Source organism: Rhinolophus ferrumequinum, chromosome 5 (assembly GCF_004115265.2).
Source record: "Rhinolophus ferrumequinum isolate MPI-CBG mRhiFer1 chromosome 5, mRhiFer1_v1.p, whole genome shotgun sequence".
NCBI lineage: Eukaryota > Metazoa > Chordata > Mammalia > Chiroptera > Rhinolophidae > Rhinolophus > Rhinolophus ferrumequinum.
In genome coordinates this window covers 57,705,657-57,723,431 of record NC_046288.1, presented here as the reverse complement: position 1 = coordinate 57,723,431, position 17,775 = coordinate 57,705,657, and the positions used below count along the sequence as shown (strand labels likewise).

Genomic DNA, 17,775 nt, shown 5'->3' with positions numbered 1-17,775 from the left:
ATTAAGGTATCTTGTTTAAAAACTCTAGGCACAGGAGAGAGGAGATTTACTATCATATGTGGCTAAGAGGCAGTTGGGGGAGTACTGGTATAGCTGAAAATGAAGCCTGGGGTAGGTGTGGGAGTTCTCCATGCTATACGTTTCCTGAGAAACATTTGATCTCAGATGACTCATAGAGAACCTAGAAGTTTTGCAGAGGGGGAGAAAGTCATTTTAGAAAATATGATACAGAAAATCTTCAACTTATATATGTCCTAAAGTTCAGTGGTAAATCTATTATTCAGGATGTAGAAAAATACTCAAAGAAACAATTTAGCAACACACTTGAACCACAACTATTCAGTGAGCCCTTATTATGTGCAAAGCACTACTACACTGCACTTAAGATGAGTATTATAATCTTCAGCTAGTTCACAAAAACTTATTTCACCCTCCAATGAAGTTGAATGTCTATAGTTGCCATGAAAAATAGTATATAACAATGTATTATAATATTGATACATTTTGGATCATCTACTGTTTAAAGAGAATTGTGTAAGGAACTATCGTAGCAAGGTGCCTACAAAGATGAATCAGACAAAAACTTGTCATTAAAGGGCTCATCAACTACAGCTGCACTATCTAAGATGGTAGCCTCTAGCCATGTGTGCTGCTAAGGTGGAGAAATGTGCTAGTACAAACTGAGAGTGCCATAAATAAATGACATACCAAATTTCAAAATCTCAATATGAAAAAAAGAATGCAAAAATCTTTCATTAATAAATTTTTATAACGGTTACATGCTAAAATGGTAATACTTTGGATATTTGGGTTAAATGAAATACATCATTAAAATTTAACCTGTTTTGTTCCAGCTTTTCAATTTAAAATTATATATGTGACTTGCATTCTCTTTCTATCGGCAGTGTTGATATACACAATTATAGTTACTTCCTACTCAGTGTTTATACTATATGCCAGGCAATTTTGTATCTGATACATGTAATCTTCCATAGGGAGGTATTATAGGTGAGGAAACTGTGGATGCAAAGCCTATCTTAATTCATTATTCAACACATATCTAGTATATTTTCTGTGCACCAAGGGCTGTTGTAGGCAATAGGGATACAAAAAAAGTCCCTACTCTCATGGAACTTATGTTCTAGCAGGAGAGAAAGGTAATGAACAAACAAATAAGTATAAATATGTCAGGCAGTGACAGTGAAGAAAGATGAAGCCTGTCAAAGAACGAAGAGCACCCAGAATTGGGGTGTGGTGGGGGTGAGCTATCTTTTAGAAAACAAGGCCTGTGAAGGAGCTGTCATCTGAGCAGCAACATGAAGTGATGGAGTGAGTCCTACAAATATCTACCTGGCTGGGAGCTTCTGGTCAGATTCAGCAAGTAAAGGACTGACAGGTGTGTGTGTGTGTGTGTGTGTGTGTGTGTGTGTGTGTGAGCTTTACATACTGGAGGGACAGCAGGAGAGCAGTAAACTAGGAGGGCCAGAAGCCTGTTCCCATAGCGACTTGGAAGCCCACACAACTAGGAAATATTCAAGGATAACTTTGGCTGCTCTATGACTCATGGACTGTTGTGGGCATGTGTGGAACCCAGCAAGAGCGGAAGCCGGAGACCAGTTAGGAGGCTACTGCAGTAGTGCAAGAGAGATCTTAGGAGGTCTATCTGACTCAGCCACTGGAGATTTGCTGTTCCTGCAATACAAAGTAAAAGAATCTAAAAATTATCCAGAGAATTTGAACAGCAAAGGTCAAATATTTGGATAAATCAAATCTCAAAATACATTTGGGAGTCTGTAGAGTTATCTAAACTGGCAGTCAGAAATCACTGTCGAACTTCCTAGATTAGTAATTTGTCTCTGTTCCTTGCTTTCTGCCAATTTCACCTGAGGGAAGTAGACTTGAGATCTGTAATTGGCAGAGTGGGATTACAGGACCAATTAAGTCAAATTCGGATCAGGCAAATTAGCTCTATTTTTGCCAAAGAAACTGTTTAGTTGGACCAGATGACAATTTTGTGGCCTAAACTATTTGCATCGTCTCTGTCTACCTTCTGAATAACTCCCATAGTTGCTAACTGTGAGACTGAGCATAGCTATCCACATAAGACAAGAGTTAAGGAAAGAACTAGAAGCTGTGTCTTGGATAAATGTATATATTAATCTAGGTAACTCCACACAATAAGTCTGTTTTTATGGACAGAAGTACTTTAAAAGTCCGTCTTCCTCTGAGAGACAAATGAAGGTTTAAAGTAGGTACCTGATTTCAAATGAAAGCAAATACAAAGCAATCACAAGGACACCCCCCCCCCAAAAGTCATATCATGATTAAAAAAAAAAGAAAAGAAAAGAGGCTCAATCCTGACCCTCCAGGTGGTTTATTTACTTTGATGGAATTCACTGGAAAATTGTTCAACTCTGTGCTTCACTGTGCCTGTGCAGACGTGCTTTCTGGGCATTGGCTGTAGTTCCTGTCAGTCAGGCACTTTCCCCAGCACTAAAATGTACAGATTACACACATCAAAGGCAGGCTGTGACCACTGCAGTTGAAATTTACACAAATCTGTGCTGTGAGTAACTAGATCAACAAGGAGACTAATGACCTTGTTCTGCATTAATCTCCATATGGCTCTGTTGGTAGTGCTCTTGCCTTCAGGCAAGAAGGTTGTGGCTTTGGCTTCTGGCCTCAAACCAGGGATTAGGCACTGGCCCAATGCTGACAGAGCCCAGGGCCCTGCTCCTACAGCCCAGGAAGCCTGAGATTACAGAGGCCATCCATCTTAGGAGGTGCACTTACCATCATCTAAGAAACACCTCCATTACCACAGCCACTGAGAAAACAGATTTATAAAAATAAGAAAATCCTTCAGCCATGCCTCCCCCTTCAGAGAGTTTATTTTCTTCAACAGACGGCCCGGGTTTTCCTTGAGTGTTTTCAGGGCTTCCTCACTGCCCTCCACTCCCACACATAGGTAAGAACCCTCAGTGCTGTGATCCATGTTCCTCTTTCCTCCAAGAATAAATTTCAAAATGGCTGCATCTGTAGAGAAGAGAGAAAGGGAGGACTAAAATTGACCAGTAAACTTGATCAGCATTTACTTCTAATCTGGGATATTTGGGGAAAGATATGTTAAAAACAGAAGGTGCCTCCTAAGTGCCCTCACCCCAAATGCCATACAGTCCCTTCAACACTATTCGCAAAATCTGAGTACTGCTGCCAAAAATGACGCAATACCTCACGAGGATTCTGCACCTAGGTAGCCTTGGGCCACCGTAAACGGAGAATGGAACACAGAAAACAGTCCCTGCTCCTGCTTCATCACTTTGTACACAGCTCACACTGAAACGGTTATGCTCGGAAGTGGAGCCAAGGCAATGACTCTGTCGGTGGGTTACCTTAGGTTAGAAACCATCACACATGAAGCACACTCAACTAAAAGCCCTAAGTTCTACACATGTGGTACTCCGGTGACTTCACACCCAGCCCAAGCCATAATCTTTACTGCCTTGTAAACTTGAGATACCTCAGTCTGAGATATGTAATCACATCCTATTCTGACACATAAATTCTGGTGGGAATTACAGTCCCCCCAAACACCTCTTATATACCTTTCTGGTTACCCTCCTGTATTCATATTGCTTTTATTGTTTCAAATACTTTATCCACTTATACACTACAGGCCATCACATTAAAAAGACTGTTCACAGAGTTATTGTAAGCTGTGTCAAATGCCTCACAAAAAAGTGTTCTATTTTTAGTGTCATGTTTCTTCACCCATTTATCAATTCATTAAGAGCCCATCCTAAGCATGCGGCACATTCCCTCGCTTCCTGGAGTGTTCTTTAGCTCATCACACTCAGTCTGGGTAACAAACGCTAAGGTGACTTTGGTGCGTTTGTAACTATACCACTGTAGCAGATATGGAGATGGTCACAGCCGTTGATGTGCCAGTGTGAAACCATCCCCATTTGCTCCTGTGGTAAAAATTCCTAGTGCTTTAGAAGTTTTCTGTTTTGCAACAGGTCTCCTCAAGAATCCTCTTTGCTTCATGGACTAATAATAACACCTTACTTTCACATATATTATTACCTCACTGAATTCTAACAACTATCTTGTCAAGTAGACAATTATTACATCCATTTTTCAGAAAGGAAATTGAGTCTGGGAGAGGTTAAATGGCTTGCCTGAGGTCACCACAGCATGAGAGGGAATGGCAGAACCCACCTCCAACCCAGGGTTTCTGACTCTGCATCACACTCTTTCAAAGCTGTCTCTTTATACCAGTTACTTCTAAAACAAGAGAATACTGTTCAAGAAGCATATTCAAGAAGGGGCCTTACAGTTTTTTTAACCAGAAGAGAAACTTTCTGGCTGGTCACTTCCTGGCTGTAGGAAAAGATTTCTGAAGTCTACCCATGAAAGGGTTTCAAACCATAGAGGCCATTGAGAGTGAGTGCCTGATAAAAATATTTAGTATTTACACTGGTTCTCCAGAATCTAACTTTTGTGGAAGAAAATATGTGGTACACGGTACGGTGTGTTGAAAAAACAGCATTATGCACAATGAACATATACACACGTGTTGTGTTAAGTTCTCTTCCCAAATGTGGCTGCAGAAGAAAGTGTGAAGCATACTGAAATAAGACAATATTTATGGCTGAAGAAATTCGGCCTCACGTAACGGTAATTATTAACAAGATATTTTCCTTAATAAAATTACTGCAAAACAAAATCTGGAGGAACTAAGTGTTTCCCTATGTTTTCTTTTTTTATTTTATTCCATGTGCTCAAGAATGGTTGCGGGATAGAAAGGGGGAGAGTAAAAGGGAGCAGAGGGAGAAAGAGTTATAGCGAGACCGACTCTGTTGAGGGTTGGTTTTGCTTTAGAAACTGGAATGTGTCCAGGCTTGATTTTTATTTTCAATTCACATTTCAGATCCAGCTCCCCAAACTCTTTGATCTTTCTCCCTGTCTCCTTACCCGGAAGAGAACCCTTGGCCTTCTCAGCTGGGAGCTGGGAGCACACGTGGAAAGACTGGCTCAGATCCATATTCTTGCCAAATTTAGTCACACAAAGAGGCCTGCAAGGGAAAAAAGAAAGGATGAAAGCCGCAGCCGCCAGGACTTCAAAGGCCGCGCCGCCGCGCCGGGCCCAGCGCAGGCGCCGCCCTCCGCGGATATAAGGCGCGGCTTGCGCGCGGGGCCACTCGCGCGCGTCCCAGGCCCGAGGGCGGGTGCAGGGGGTTCCGAGGGAGGGGCCGGAGGGGCGGGCCACCGAGTCCGCGCCACCCGCGGCGGGTCCTCAGCCAAGTTAAGGCTCCTGAGAAAAGTTTTCAGAAAGGAGAGAAAAGAATGTCACGTCTAGCCCACTAGGCGAGCCATCCTGCGGCCAATTTATTCCGGCTCCCATTCCACTCCATTCTGGGGACCTCTCTTCCAGACGAAACGCCCGCTCCTCTGCGCGGGAGCCGGGTCCTCGCGGCGGGTAGCTGGGGGTTCCCGTTGCGAAGGAGAGCCGTGAAGATGTGTGGCAGGGCTCTTCGGGCCCAGACCGCTCCCCTGAACGCCCCGCGCCCCCTCATTCCTGTCCACGATCTCACAGTTGAACTCCTCTCCCTACGGGCGGCCTCGGGACGTGAGCCCTTGCCTCCCGGTTGGTAGAGGGTGGACTGGCCGAATCCACATATAGTGGTGGTGGGCTGGGGCCCACCTCCACAGGCCTTGGGGAGGACCCAGCCCCTGGACTGGCGTGCCTCGGGCTCCGACGCAGAGAGACGCGGACGCGAGTTCGGCCCACACCAGCACGAGCGCGGGAGAAGCCACGAGAGGGCTGAAGCGGCGGGCTGGGGCCGCGGGCTCTGTAGGCAGGCCCCCGCCAGGCAGCGCTGGCCCCGCGGAAGCCCCGTGTCCGCAGGCGGCCGGATTTGGGAACGACATTTTTACGGTCCCACGAGTTCTGTTACCCCGGCGGATGGGGGGTTGAGTTTGTTTGTCTTAGGAGGAGGCAAGAAGAGGCGGAAGAACCCCTGGGACACAAACTGCCATTTCCCTCGCCCTCCCCCTTCTCCCTTAACCCGAAGTCCGTTAAACTGAAGATGCGCACAGCTTTAGGCTCGGATGAAGCGGGGGTGGGAAATCGAGGATGCTGGAGTTCCGTCTCTGGAATCATATTCTTCGTTTATCTAGTCCTTGACCATCGCTTCTCTCTCTTCGAGCATCCTCTTCCGTAGGCCCCCGCCACCCTCTTCCTTTGGGATCCCACCAAAGTTGTAGCTGGGAGCGAGTCCAGGCCACACAAAGGGGAAGACCCGGAGCTTAGGCGGGGGGTTAGGACCGAGGGGGCGGAGAGGGCTCTGAAGGGCACCGCGCTTTTCTCTCCTCCCTGTAATTAAAGACTCACTTGAGTGTCTGTAACTGACTTGACTTGGCAGCAGAATCGCTGGGGGGGAGGGGTCTATGGTGTGGGTGGGGGTCATTCTCCCAGTTCCCTTGCCCACACCCGCGGGGGGCTGGGCCCGGTTTGCCCTAGGCTACCGGGCGCGTCTCCGCTCCCCCTTCCTCTGTTCCGGCGCAGGGTGGGCGCCTCGCCCCCACGCGCAGCCCTGCCGACGGCGCCTGGCGCAGCGTAGAAGGAAGTGTTGATATAAAACAAGTCACTGTTCGCTCCCCAAATTAACCCCAACCAACCAAAGCCACCAAGGGGAAAAACCAACAGCAATCCAGCCAGCCCCTAGCAATTGTTTCACGGTCGGAATTAAATCACATCAAAACGCCCCCTGAAACCCACATCCTGAAGGAGTGAACCTGCAACAGCCAACCTCCCGTCGTTCGCTCGAGTTCACACGAACAACCCGCCTCTACATCCGAAGGAAGGGGGCGGCGGGCGGCGGAGTTTCTCCCGCGCTGCACCCACCACATCCCGGACGGTGCACCTCGAGAGGCGGCTGCATATGTTAATAGCAGCCCCCACACAAATTAGAAAAGACCTCCCGGCGACAGAAAATGCCTTTGCCTGGAACTTCACCGAACCTATAGGGAGGAAGGAACGTCTTCCCAGGGTTACTTCGCCCCTCTGGTGCCCCCCCACCCCACCTCGAGAAACAGACTTCACGTGGAAATGTCAACCTCCTTCCCAGACAAAGCTTTAAAAAACTTGGGTGAATGTTTTCTAGTAAAGCCTTTAATTGCAGCCCATCAGAACACTTGCAACAATGCTAAGGACACTCAGCAAAACACCTCGCAGTACATGGGGAGGGAAAACAGCCACGCAAACAGAGCATGGCATTGGGTGCTTTCGTTGCAAACAATTTTTCCAAAGGAGAGGGTTACCGCCAAATACTAAATAAAGGCAGCCACTTACCCTCGGCCCTTCTAGTAAACAGCTCCCACTAGTTATTGCTCCAAAAATTCCCATCTTCTCGAGCGCCTCATCTCCAGGACACCTGGAGTTGAGCTCCAAATGACTCAGGGAGTCCAGATAATTAACACGAAGGAGAAGATGGGATTCGAGTGAGTTGCAACACTTAAACGGGGATGTAGGAGTCATCATTTAATCTCTCTTTGGCTTTCAGAAAATACCCTCTGGCCACGCTGTGTCCCCCCTCCCCCTCCTCGAGTTTGATGAAAAGGAACTTCTACTCTGGCTGCTTTGGTGAAACTGCATTTTCCAGTTCTTTTTCTGTCGGTCAAATTGGCACCTTGTGGAACGACTTTTGACTACTTTGTTTTCCAATATTTCATTTAGAACAGAGGGTATACATGTGTGACATAGTTACATGTTCGCGTCTCTAGAACATTACACTCACATTGGTGCATAACTTCAATGGAAGTTGCTGCATATGGCCACCAATCAAAAAATAACACTGGGTTTCTTTCCAACCTTTTCAGTATCGCCTTATAGACACACTGCAGCAGAATATTCTTTTTGTTTTTCTTCTCTAAGGATTGCATTGTTAGTTATTTAAAGTGGGTTTGATGTTTTACTCTTCCTGGCTCCCATCACCAGCCCCCAACCCCACCTCCTGTGAATTTACCTGTGACTACTGGCCATGTTCTATGTGATCGACTGAAAATGGTATAGTTTTTTAAATTGCTTCTTAAAACAATTCCCATCCCTAAGAAAAAGTTGTCAGGTGAAGTTTCAGGTGGTCCATTAGAGCATTGTTAACGTCTTTTCTTATACAATATCCAACAGCAAGCAATCACCCCCTCCCACACACACACACACCCCTTAGGAAAAGAAGAGGGATCTTTGCCTGACTGTTCCTACCGTATATAATAGAGCTAAAGTCTGATTCTGTAGTGTTTTCCTTATTTTCAATTTAAGGGATATGGAGACCTTTATTCCTGCCCCTTGTTTACTGTTCTGAGGTTTTACAAATGGCTACTTCATTGGGTATAATAATTTCGCCTGGATTTTTAACTGAGGGGGTTTGAGATCCAAGGAACAAAGTGTAATGTGTTTTCAACTTCAGCTTCGTTTATACTGTAACTTTCACAAAGCATCTCCTTAAAAGTCCTGTCCTTGTATAAAATGCATCGGTGGAGAGGTGGAGACGGTGGAGGCTGGGGAATTTTTGAGGTTGGATTCGGATTTGCATTTTCAAGGGTCCCTTTGAGCCCACGTCGGAGGTGCCAGAGGCTACCCTCTCTCTACTGGTTTCGCTCTTTTGGGTCCTTTTACCTTCTCTTCCTCCTCTTTGGGTTATTTTTTCATTCTCTATGAGATCCCCACGCATTGTAGCGTGTATCTCCGAAAATCCAGGAGAGACCTAGCATAACTCTCTCCTTACATCCCATGGCGAGGACATAATGGAATAGATCTTGTTTAAAAAGCGACAATTAAGATCTTCAGTTTTTTCTTCCTCGTCTTATTATTCTCGGTAAGCCTGGAGATTTTATTTTTGCTAGCATGTGCTCTCTTGTCCTTTGACATTGTATTTAGGAAAGCCACAACTCTATTCCTTGTCCTTCCTGCTTCCGTTCTCTTGTTAGTTGAGCAATGTCTGTTATATTTTCCCCTTTTCCTTCTCTGTCTCCGATTCCCGCCTCATCCTCTGTCAGAGCATCTATCAATGTGGTGTCCATCACAGCTGCGGCGGCTTCGCTTTCATCTTCCCCTTGCCTGAGTGAGGGAGGGGAGAGAGGGAGGCGGAAAGGAGGTGGGGGAAGAGACTGGCAGAGGAAGGGGGCGGAGGGGGTGCAAGAAGAGGTACTTAGATGAAGTTAAACCATTCGGGCAGTTTCTTGTCAATTTCACGCGGGCAAAGCGTGCCTCTCCGTGGGTTACAAGGAGCGCCCGGTCCTTCCTTGTCAAATTGTGGGATCCTTCCTTCCAGGAGCGCGCTCGCGCGCGCGCACGTACACACACACACACACACACACACACACACTCACACACACACCCCAAAACTAGGACTCGTCCTACAGGCTCTGGGAAAGAAAAAAAAGTCCTCAATCACCACCTCCAACTCGCGGTCCCCCTCCTCCCCCCACCCCAGCGGGCAGCCAAGGAGAGCTGGAGGCGGGGGAGGGGAGGGGGAGGAGAAGCGACGCAAGTGGGTAGCTTTTCAGCGCCGGCGAGGCGCGGGAGGAGGAGAAGCGGTGGGGAGGCGCAGCCGCTCACCTGCGGGGTAGGGCGCGGAGGAGGGATCGGGGCTGCGCGCTCTCGGGCCGAGGAGCCGTCGGGACGCGCCCGGAGCCCCGCACGCAGCCAAGCTCCGGGCGTCCCCCTCCCCTCGGCCGGGCGAACCCGAGGGGTGCAGCTCTTTGCTTTGACAGACCAGCCCGGCGGAGGCTTGGAGAGCGTCGAGAGAGCGAGCGACCGAGCCAGGCAGAAATTCGAGCCGGGAACAAAGAGGGGTCGGGCTGTGTGTGTGTGTGTGTCTCGGCTCCAGCTCCTGGCAGAAGCATTTAGGTCCGAAGCCCCTGCTGTGACACCCCGAGACCCCACGGTGCCCTCCACTGCTGACTCCTAGCGCTCGCCGGCAAAAACTTTATTCTTGGCAAACTTCTCTTTCTTTTCCCCTCCTCCTCCGCCCCCACCTTGTCTTCCTCCTCCTCCTCTAGCAGATTAAACGCGTCTGGAGAAGGAAAACCGAAGCGAAAGGGAAGGAAATAAGAAGCTCTATAACGGACATATTCCAACACGGGTCGCTCTTTATTTTTTCTCCCCTCCAGGAAGTGGACATTTTGTTCCCTTTTGATTCTCCTGAACCTTCTCTGCTGGGGTAAAAGGAGACTTTTTGCCCAGCTCTCCTCTATTCTCGGAAAACTTCCAACTCGGCATCCGGGGGAGCTAGGGTGGAGAGGTTTACGTAGAGACGCGCCGACGGACTCTCCTCTGCACTTTGGAGAGTCGTGCCTCCTCCAGAACAGGCGTCCTCTGCGCGCAGACCCCGGAGGAGCTGGGGGCGTGGGGTGGCCACCGGAGCAGCCAACCCTAGAGCACCCCACATTGTGCCGCGCAGACGCCCGCAGAGGCGCCTGCTGCGGCGGCCCTCGCAGCCGGGTGCCCATCAGCCTCGAAGGCGGGCGCAGGCGAAGGTCTCCGCGGAGCGGGAAGGCGCGGGCGGCCGCCGGGGCTCAGGCGCCGCCGCAGCTGCTCGGGCTGCGGGCCGCCGGCCCTGAGCTAGCCGGCCCAACTTCCGCCCACTCTCCTCCCTTACGCATCCTTCCAATTCTCCTTTCCTCACCCCCCCTTTCGTTGACCCGCTCTCTTTCCTGCTGTCGCCTTGGGTGCTCCCCCAGCAGAGCGGAGATTACAGAGTGGTCGGGATGCCCCAACTCTCCGGGGCAGGCGGCGGCGGCGGGGGGGACCCGGAACTCTGCGCCACGGACGAGATGATCCCCTTCAAGGACGAGGGCGATCCCCAGAAGGAGAAGATTTTCGCTGAGATCAGTCATCCCGAAGAGGAAGGGGACTTAGCCGACATCAAGTCCTCCCTGGTTAACGAGTCCGAAATCATCCCGGCCAGCAATGGACACGAGGTGAGCGGGCCGTTGCCCGAGCACCAAGAGGCGTGGCGGGTCCCGGGAAAGAGCAGAGAACGAGGGAGGGAGGGACGGCGCCGGGCAGCCCCGGCGATGATCCCCCGGAGGTCCCTGGTTTGCTGGGGGGCGGATGAGCCCCTGGTCCGCAGTCTTCCTTTGTGTGTCTGTGTGTGTGCGCGCGTGTCGGGTGGGAGGTGGAGGGGTGTGCAGGGAAACTTATTCCAAGTGGATCCGTTTGGGGTTCGGTGGCTAAACCGTTGGTTTGCGGGCAGGACAAGCTGACCTTAACATGTTTGGCCTTCGTAGTTTTCAGTGGCGTTGAGGGTGCAATGCATTAAAGCAGGGATGTCTAAACTGAGAAGTTCTTCCGTAGGACGGAAAACAAAGTGCACCCGCTATCTCTCGGTAGCTGTCTGCAAAAGTGCGTTAAACCGCCAAAGGCTTAGGTAGAGACGAGCAGAGCCACAGGCGGAGAGGAAGGGGAGGCGGGCGTGGGCCGGGGACAGGCGGGGCCGGTCCAACTGCCGCTGAGCGGGGCTCGCGCGGAGCCGGCCGGCGGAGGGGCCTTGCGCCTGGGCGGGTGGGGGGCGTGCGAGGCTCGGTCCCTTCGGCCGCTGTAGTCCCAGCGCGAGAGCCGTGGGCGCGCGGAGCCGATCCAACCCAGGGGGCCCTCGCAAGTACCGCCCGCAACACTAATTTTCTCCTACACAAGTCACTTTTTTTTTTAAGCGCTTGTATTTGAGGTTAGATTGGCCCCGGATCAGGACTTAAATCTATGCAGAAGACAGGCGAGTCAGTGGAGATGCGGCGGAAGCCAGGGCACCCACTCAGGGGAGGGTGGAAAGAGCTTTATCAGATCTCCTGGCCCGCGGCAGGCGATAGCGCTGGTAACCCGAGTAGAGTAAATAGAGACACGTGGGTGCCAGCGAGAGAAAGCCGCGAGCGGGACCGCGCGGAAGGGCTATTTCAGGCCGCGCGAGAGCTTCAGAAGGGGTTGGGGGTGGGCGGATGGACCCTGATACCCGACACTCCACTGGCCACTCTTGTTCAACAGCTGGGAAACGCTTTGGAGGAAATCCGGTAGAAAAGTTCTGACACTCAAATGATTTCACCAACGCTTTTTCCCTCCAAAGAAACTTCGAGGGTATACCCTTTGTCCTTAAATGGAATCCTTCTACCCCCAAAAAGAAACCCTGTGGTTTTGGGGGCGGGGGCATTTGGGGTTTTAAACAAGGCGTTTAAGAACACCTCAGAGTTACCTTCTTTATCCCAATGGCAGGGGTGAGTACGCATTTTGGAAGGCTTGGGGGCCTGGGTTCTAAGGAAAACATATAAGGGTGTTCTTTATTCTCTGATTCTTTCATCCCAACATGCCAATTTGAGGGGGACGTGGGGGGGGGTCTAGGGTGCACCCGACCCCACTTAAAAGGTTTGTGACTATATGTGTATTGGGGGGAGGAGGGCATTGGGGGACACGTGTCCAAAGAACCAAATAACATCCAAACATCTCAGAGGCCAAACTCTCCTATTTGTAGAGAAGCCTCTTTCTATCCATTTTGCTGTCCTTTCTATTCAATAACTTAATTTGCCACCATTTCACATTTTCTGTGTGTTTCTGCTCTGGAAAGAAGAGCACCGCATTTGAAGCCCAGAATCCAGATATTAGGGCTCTGTTAATCTTTGCCATGGTGGTAAGTGGGCATGGGGCAGCCCCAAGGAAGATAGTGAAGGGGTAACACCACTGATTAGCACGTGGTTGAGCCTGGGTGGATGGTGGTTACCAGAACTGATATTAGCTGGGCTACCTTTTAGATGTCTAAACCCGACTCTCAAATTTTCCTTTCTTTAACCACAGAGTAGTTCACTTTTCTCTTGTAAGCTTGCACTCAGCCAGCCATGGTAGGTTGTAAGGAGTGGAGCTCCTGCTGGGACTGGCTTGGGACAGTGGCTTCTGTGAGTAGTTGGCTTGTTTTTATTTACAATGCCATTTTCAGTTGAACAATGATATTTCAGCCTGCTTTTAATTAGATCTGATTCAAATAAACAGATTGAAGAAGCTATCAAAACGATCAACTCCATTAACTCAAACTGCTATCGTATTAGGCATCCCAGTAGCCTTGATGTGTTTTAGCAAACAGCAGTCAGTACAGCATGTGGGTCTTTCCCAAATTTACTATATTATTATTATTTTCTTATTATTATTTATACTTTTTCTAGTCCTGAGTAGATAATAATGAGTCAAAAATACTGGGGGGTGCCAAAAAAAAAAGGTATACGCATGACTTGTGTTCATCTTTTGTTATCGGTATATATTGAGTATTACAATTTTAATACAGTTTTTTCCTTTCTTAAAATGTGTATACATTTTTTGACACCCTCTGGACATGTTAAAAAGAAAAAGATTTCCCAGGACTCAACCCTAGCCTACACCTAGTAGATTAATAAAACGGGTAGACTAAGTTGCATCTAATGCTCCTGCTTTGAGTTACCAGTGGATACACACTTCTATCAGTATTTTCACAAACTCTAAGGTGATTTTCTTTCTTTTGGGGATGGGCATTCATGATGTTAGGTGGCCAGACAAGCACAAACCTCTCAGGAGTCCTACCACGACAAGGGCAGAGAACACCCTGATGACGGTAAGACTAATTCTGTTTCTTCCAACTATTGTTTAACATGTGCAATTTGTGAATATAAGTGTTTTGCTGTTTTGAGTCCAAGAAACTGGGATGAGATGTGATAAGACTGTGCCCACTATTTTAACAAGATGGAAAAGAAAACCCAGGAAACTTCATGCTTATGTCTAATATATATTTATGTAATTTAAAAACTGTCTTTGAATGAGTTAGGAGCCTTTTGATTTCAGTTGGCTTCCAGATTTTTTGTAGAAGAGCAAATGTCATTATCATGAGTTTTCCTCTTTTCCTCATTTTACCTGAAGTTCTAATTGGCTTTGTCTTGAGCATTTTTTCTTGCGTTGTTGACAATTGGTGTAAAGAGTGACAGTTTACACCAGTTTATTTTACAACATGAATAGTGTCAAATGGATTTTCGTTTGTGAAATTGCTGTTTCCAGTTACAGTGAGAAGAAAGGCAGTGAATGCAGACTAAATGTAGCTCAGCAAAGCAGAATCTAACTTGTAAAAATATAACACTTTATTCTAAAATTAGGAATTATGCATATGAAACATGATAGACTTTCTCTTCATTTCTGATCTTGCTCAAAACTTTACAAATTGTATATATTTTTTAGATTTAAGAGGAGCTCCCTGTGACTTTAAAAGAACCAAGGAATCTGTAGGGTTTCCTTGTCAGACAGTCTGCATTTCTGTTCTCCTTTAATTATTTACAATTGGCCTGACCAGAATGAAGTGTTTGTACATACAATATGTCAGCCAGGAGAAGGGAAGAGAACTGTAATATCAGGCTTCCTTTTGAGCTACAAAGTAGTTACACAGATTAAAGAGAAGAAATGTATATACTGAACACACGCAAATTACTTTGGGAAAATGATGTAAGTGTAGCACATAAAATTGAGTTTCCTGGAGTTAATCCTTCATAAATTTGGGTAGTTGCCCTTACACTAGCTATAACTCTCTCCCTCAGTAAAATCTAGAAATTTTCTAGAAATCTGGAAGCTGGGGTAGAATTTTTGAGTTTGCCTATGAGGTACAGCATAACTTCCAGTGTATAAATATATATGTATGTGAATAGCTAGATGGCCTAATATATTTATATTACAGCTTTAGGTTTGTGTGTGTTCTTTCATGTGTCTCTATTTCTTACTCCACTTTGTTAGTATTAGAACAAATTAAGTTAGATGGATAACACTTATTTTTGTAAAAACACTAGTCAGTAGTGGAAGTAAATTGAACCACATGTTTTTAGAACATCTGGTTCACTGCTAAGCCATTTAAGAGAATAAATGCTGTCAATCTAAAATAGAGCATAATAATTCAGTTACAGTATTTTGTAAACAACTCTTTTATGTAAGATCTGATTTGTCATAGAACTAGTAGATTTTCAGATGAAAAATACAGTGATATAAAAAGGAAGCCAGTGCATCATTGATTGTTCTTTGAATTCTCTCAGGAAAGCATCCAGATGGAGGCCTCTACAACAAGGGACCCTCCTACTCGAGTTATTCCGGGTACATAATGATGCCAAATATGAATAATGACCCATACATGTCAAATGGATCTCTTTCTCCACCCATCCCGAGAACAGTGAGTAACTTGCTCATGTTGCAAATTATTTTCAGAAGAGCAAATTAATTTGTATTGCGGCAAAATATTTTGTTTTGTTTTTAAACACATTGGAAATGCTTTTCATTATATATGACTAGTTTTTGCTAAGTAAGACCTGTTATGAGGAATGGCTGTCTTAAAAGAGGCTAACTTTGATGTCTTGCGCTGGGAATTTTAGCTTTTGGCTTGTTGGTTAAGATTAATAAATAACAGATCACCAGTTATCATGAAATCAAATGAAATTAAATCAACAAATTTATAATTTTATAAGTATTGTGCTTTCTGTGCTGATGAGAGGAAAAAATTGATTTAATCTTTCCGTTATCTAAGTACTGTATAGCTTTCACAGCCATAAGCTATCCAGAATCAGAACTACTTTGGCTCATTGGGAGTTGAACATTTGGAGTGTTATTTCAGCTTTTAAAACAGTGTCTTGTGTTAGTGTATTAGCTAATGTTTCTTTCAGATCACTTGAGATCAGCTATTTTTACTTTATTATCAATTGTTGAGAAAGCATCACTTGAAGATAACCCTAGTAAAAATTGTTCTTTTTATCTCGTGGTTCAGGTAACTTTCAGTTAATTTTCCAAGTTCCAAAAACGCAGTGGCATTAAAACTGCATGATGCAAATGTGTAACACTGGGAAGAATTTCAGATCTGTTACTTGACGATATTTCTCTTGCTGGGAAGTAGAAACATCACTCATATAGTAAGAGAGCATCTCAACTGTAACTTGTGTAGAATGTGATTGTGAGACGTGCTGGTGATGGGTACTCCCTGAGAATCGTCCTTGCCTGTAGAGATTTTTACTGCTCCATCAATATATTTACCTTCATTCCACCTCACTCTCTCTCCACCACCTACATGCCAATGAAAAGCATGGATGTCTGGGTCTTGGGGATTAGAATTTCAGTCTACCTGGCCCTCCTGAGAGTCCAATTCAGGATCGTAAAAAGGAACCAACCTATGATCTTTGCCTTGGCCCAGTCCTTCCACCAGGTGAAAAAAATCAGTCACAGACATCTGGGGAAAGTACTGCTGTTAATACCTTAGTGAACAGAATCTGGGATGGAGAAAATTTACCAAAATAGCAGAGAGGAATGGCTCATACACACAAGGGTATTTGTGTTATCTTGATTATCCTCAGTACTCCACTGTTGAAATGATAGGTATATAAAATATAACTTTTTGTGGGTGCTGTGATTTAGAAGTTACTTTAATTATTTTTCCACAAATTTCAAAAAGATGTTTGACCTTTCAAATAGGGAATGCGATTTTTCTAATTTTCATATAGTGGTTAAAGTGGTGATACTGGAGATCTTGTGATGATGGTTGTTATAGGAAATAGTGATTTCACATTTTATTTTAAAAGGCTTTTTAAATATTTAATGACAGAGATGTCTGTGTGGTATATATGAATCTCGTACCTAAAAAGTGGATGAACTAATAAAAGTAAATATAGTTTAATAATTGTAGGCCACCCCCAAATAAATGCTTCTGAGTTTTAAAAATCTGTAGGAAGCTTTATATTTGTTGAACTAAATATGCTAACATATCAGGTATTTTATAGTTGGGCTGCTTTGTTTTGTTGGGTTTTTTTCTGGAGGAGAAGGAGAATATGTTTTAGATAAGGAATAATTGAAGATTGCTGTTGAAAGCCTTTTTAGAACAACAAAAAATCTTTCTGACAAATCTAGATTATAGTTTCTGACTTGGTTAACAGTAGAAAAGAGCCACCAAAACAATCTTATACTCTTTGGCTGTGCACATGGTTAATGCTTAATAAATATTTGTGTGGCTTTTATTCTATAGGTCAGCTACTTTTCCTTTCAAAACAATTTTTTAAGTCAATATAATAAAAATCTATTGGTATTTATAAATGATCCCTAAGCATATTGAAAATTAAGCTTCTCTTCCTCTTTCAACTAGCATTTTCTGCCTTAGGTCTTTCCAGCTTTTTCTCCTGTCCCTTGGTGTATTAATCATTTTGAGATTTTGATAGAATGGAAGCTATTTATTGTTAGTGTATGTATGTATTAAAATTTTGAGGTCAGTAAGCTGAACAGTCATTCATTGTTTAGGAAAGATTTGTGGCCAGAATAAATATTGGTAGGTGTAGAGTGGAGGAGAGGGGTGTGGTCAGGAAACAGTTACCTTACCCTGTTATCTGCTGCTTTGCTTTATTGTTAAACATTTTAGGACATATTTATTTTAGGCACTTTTTCTTGCAATATTCTGCAGCTCGCATAATTCCAGAAGCTTTTCAGCTTTAACCACAAGGCTATGTCCAATTTTTTTTTTTTTTTTTAAGGTCGGACCAAAGTGAGTTGCAGTCTTTGGTTTTTAATACCTAACAGCTGTTTTTAACGTGTCTGAGACCCAAAACACTTTAACCGGAAGGCAGCCTCTCTCCTACACCCCTAACCACACTTCTGCCTTCTTGGTCTCTAACTTTGTCCTCAGCAAGAGGAGTGTTTGTGTAACTGAATCCATAGTGATAGGTTTTAATCTGAGATGTCAGGAGCAGGGTGACCATTTG

General features: G+C 45.7%; 2 protein-coding genes across 10 annotated transcripts in view; one reads left to right on the top strand and one right to left on the bottom strand.

Moving 5' to 3' along the window:
• Nucleotides 1–2,377: 2,377 nt before the first annotated feature.
• Nucleotides 2,378–9,944, bottom strand: LOC117022360 (uncharacterized). 2 transcript variants are annotated; one of them, XR_004423036.1, is made up of 3 exons: nt 6,101–6,189; nt 4,978–5,078; nt 2,378–3,036 (listed from the first exon to the last, which is right to left on the bottom strand). XR_004423036.1 is itself a non-coding variant. In XM_033106380.1 (3 exons), exons 1-3 carry the CDS (start codon nt 9,907–9,909, stop codon nt 2,816–2,818), a joined length of 609 nt encoding a protein of 202 aa, XP_032962271.1. In that variant the 5' UTR covers nt 9,910–9,944; the 3' UTR covers nt 2,378–2,815. The 2 variants fall into 2 exon arrangements, 1 of the variants encoding a protein (XP_032962271.1); XM_033106380.1 differs by lacking the exon at nt 6,101–6,189 and adding an exon at nt 9,623–9,944.
• Nucleotides 9,574–17,775, top strand: part of LEF1 (lymphoid enhancer binding factor 1) — a 112,261-nt gene continuing 104,059 nt past the window's right edge. For 2 of the 8 annotated variants that reach the window (XM_033106374.1, XM_033106375.1), the window contains exons 1-3: nt 9,574–10,986; nt 13,562–13,628; nt 15,082–15,215. In XM_033106374.1, the coding sequence (XP_032962265.1) occupies nt 10,774–10,986; nt 13,562–13,628; nt 15,082–15,215 (414 nt within the window). In that variant the 5' untranslated portion in view covers nt 9,574–10,773. Of the gene's footprint in view, nt 10,987–11,726; nt 12,271–12,870; nt 12,943–13,561; nt 13,629–15,081; nt 15,216–17,775 lie in introns of those variants that run through there. The other 6 variants (XM_033106373.1, XM_033106372.1, XM_033106379.1 and 3 more) reach the window with 6 other exon arrangements.

Excerpts from the sequence above, each read along its gene's own strand:
- LOC117022360 (XM_033106380.1), bottom strand. The coding sequence starts at position 9,909 with ATGCTTCTGCCAGGAGCTGGAGCCGAGACACACACACACACACAGCCC. Across the intron at positions 5,079-9,622 it reads CTCCGCGCCCTACCCCGCAG|GCCTCTTTGTGTGACTAAAT; the intron begins GTGAGCGGCTGC and ends TTTCCCTTGCAG. Across the intron at positions 3,037-4,977 it reads GGCCAAGGGTTCTCTTCCGG|ATGCAGCCATTTTGAAATTT; the intron begins GTAAGGAGACAG and ends TCTTCTCTACAG.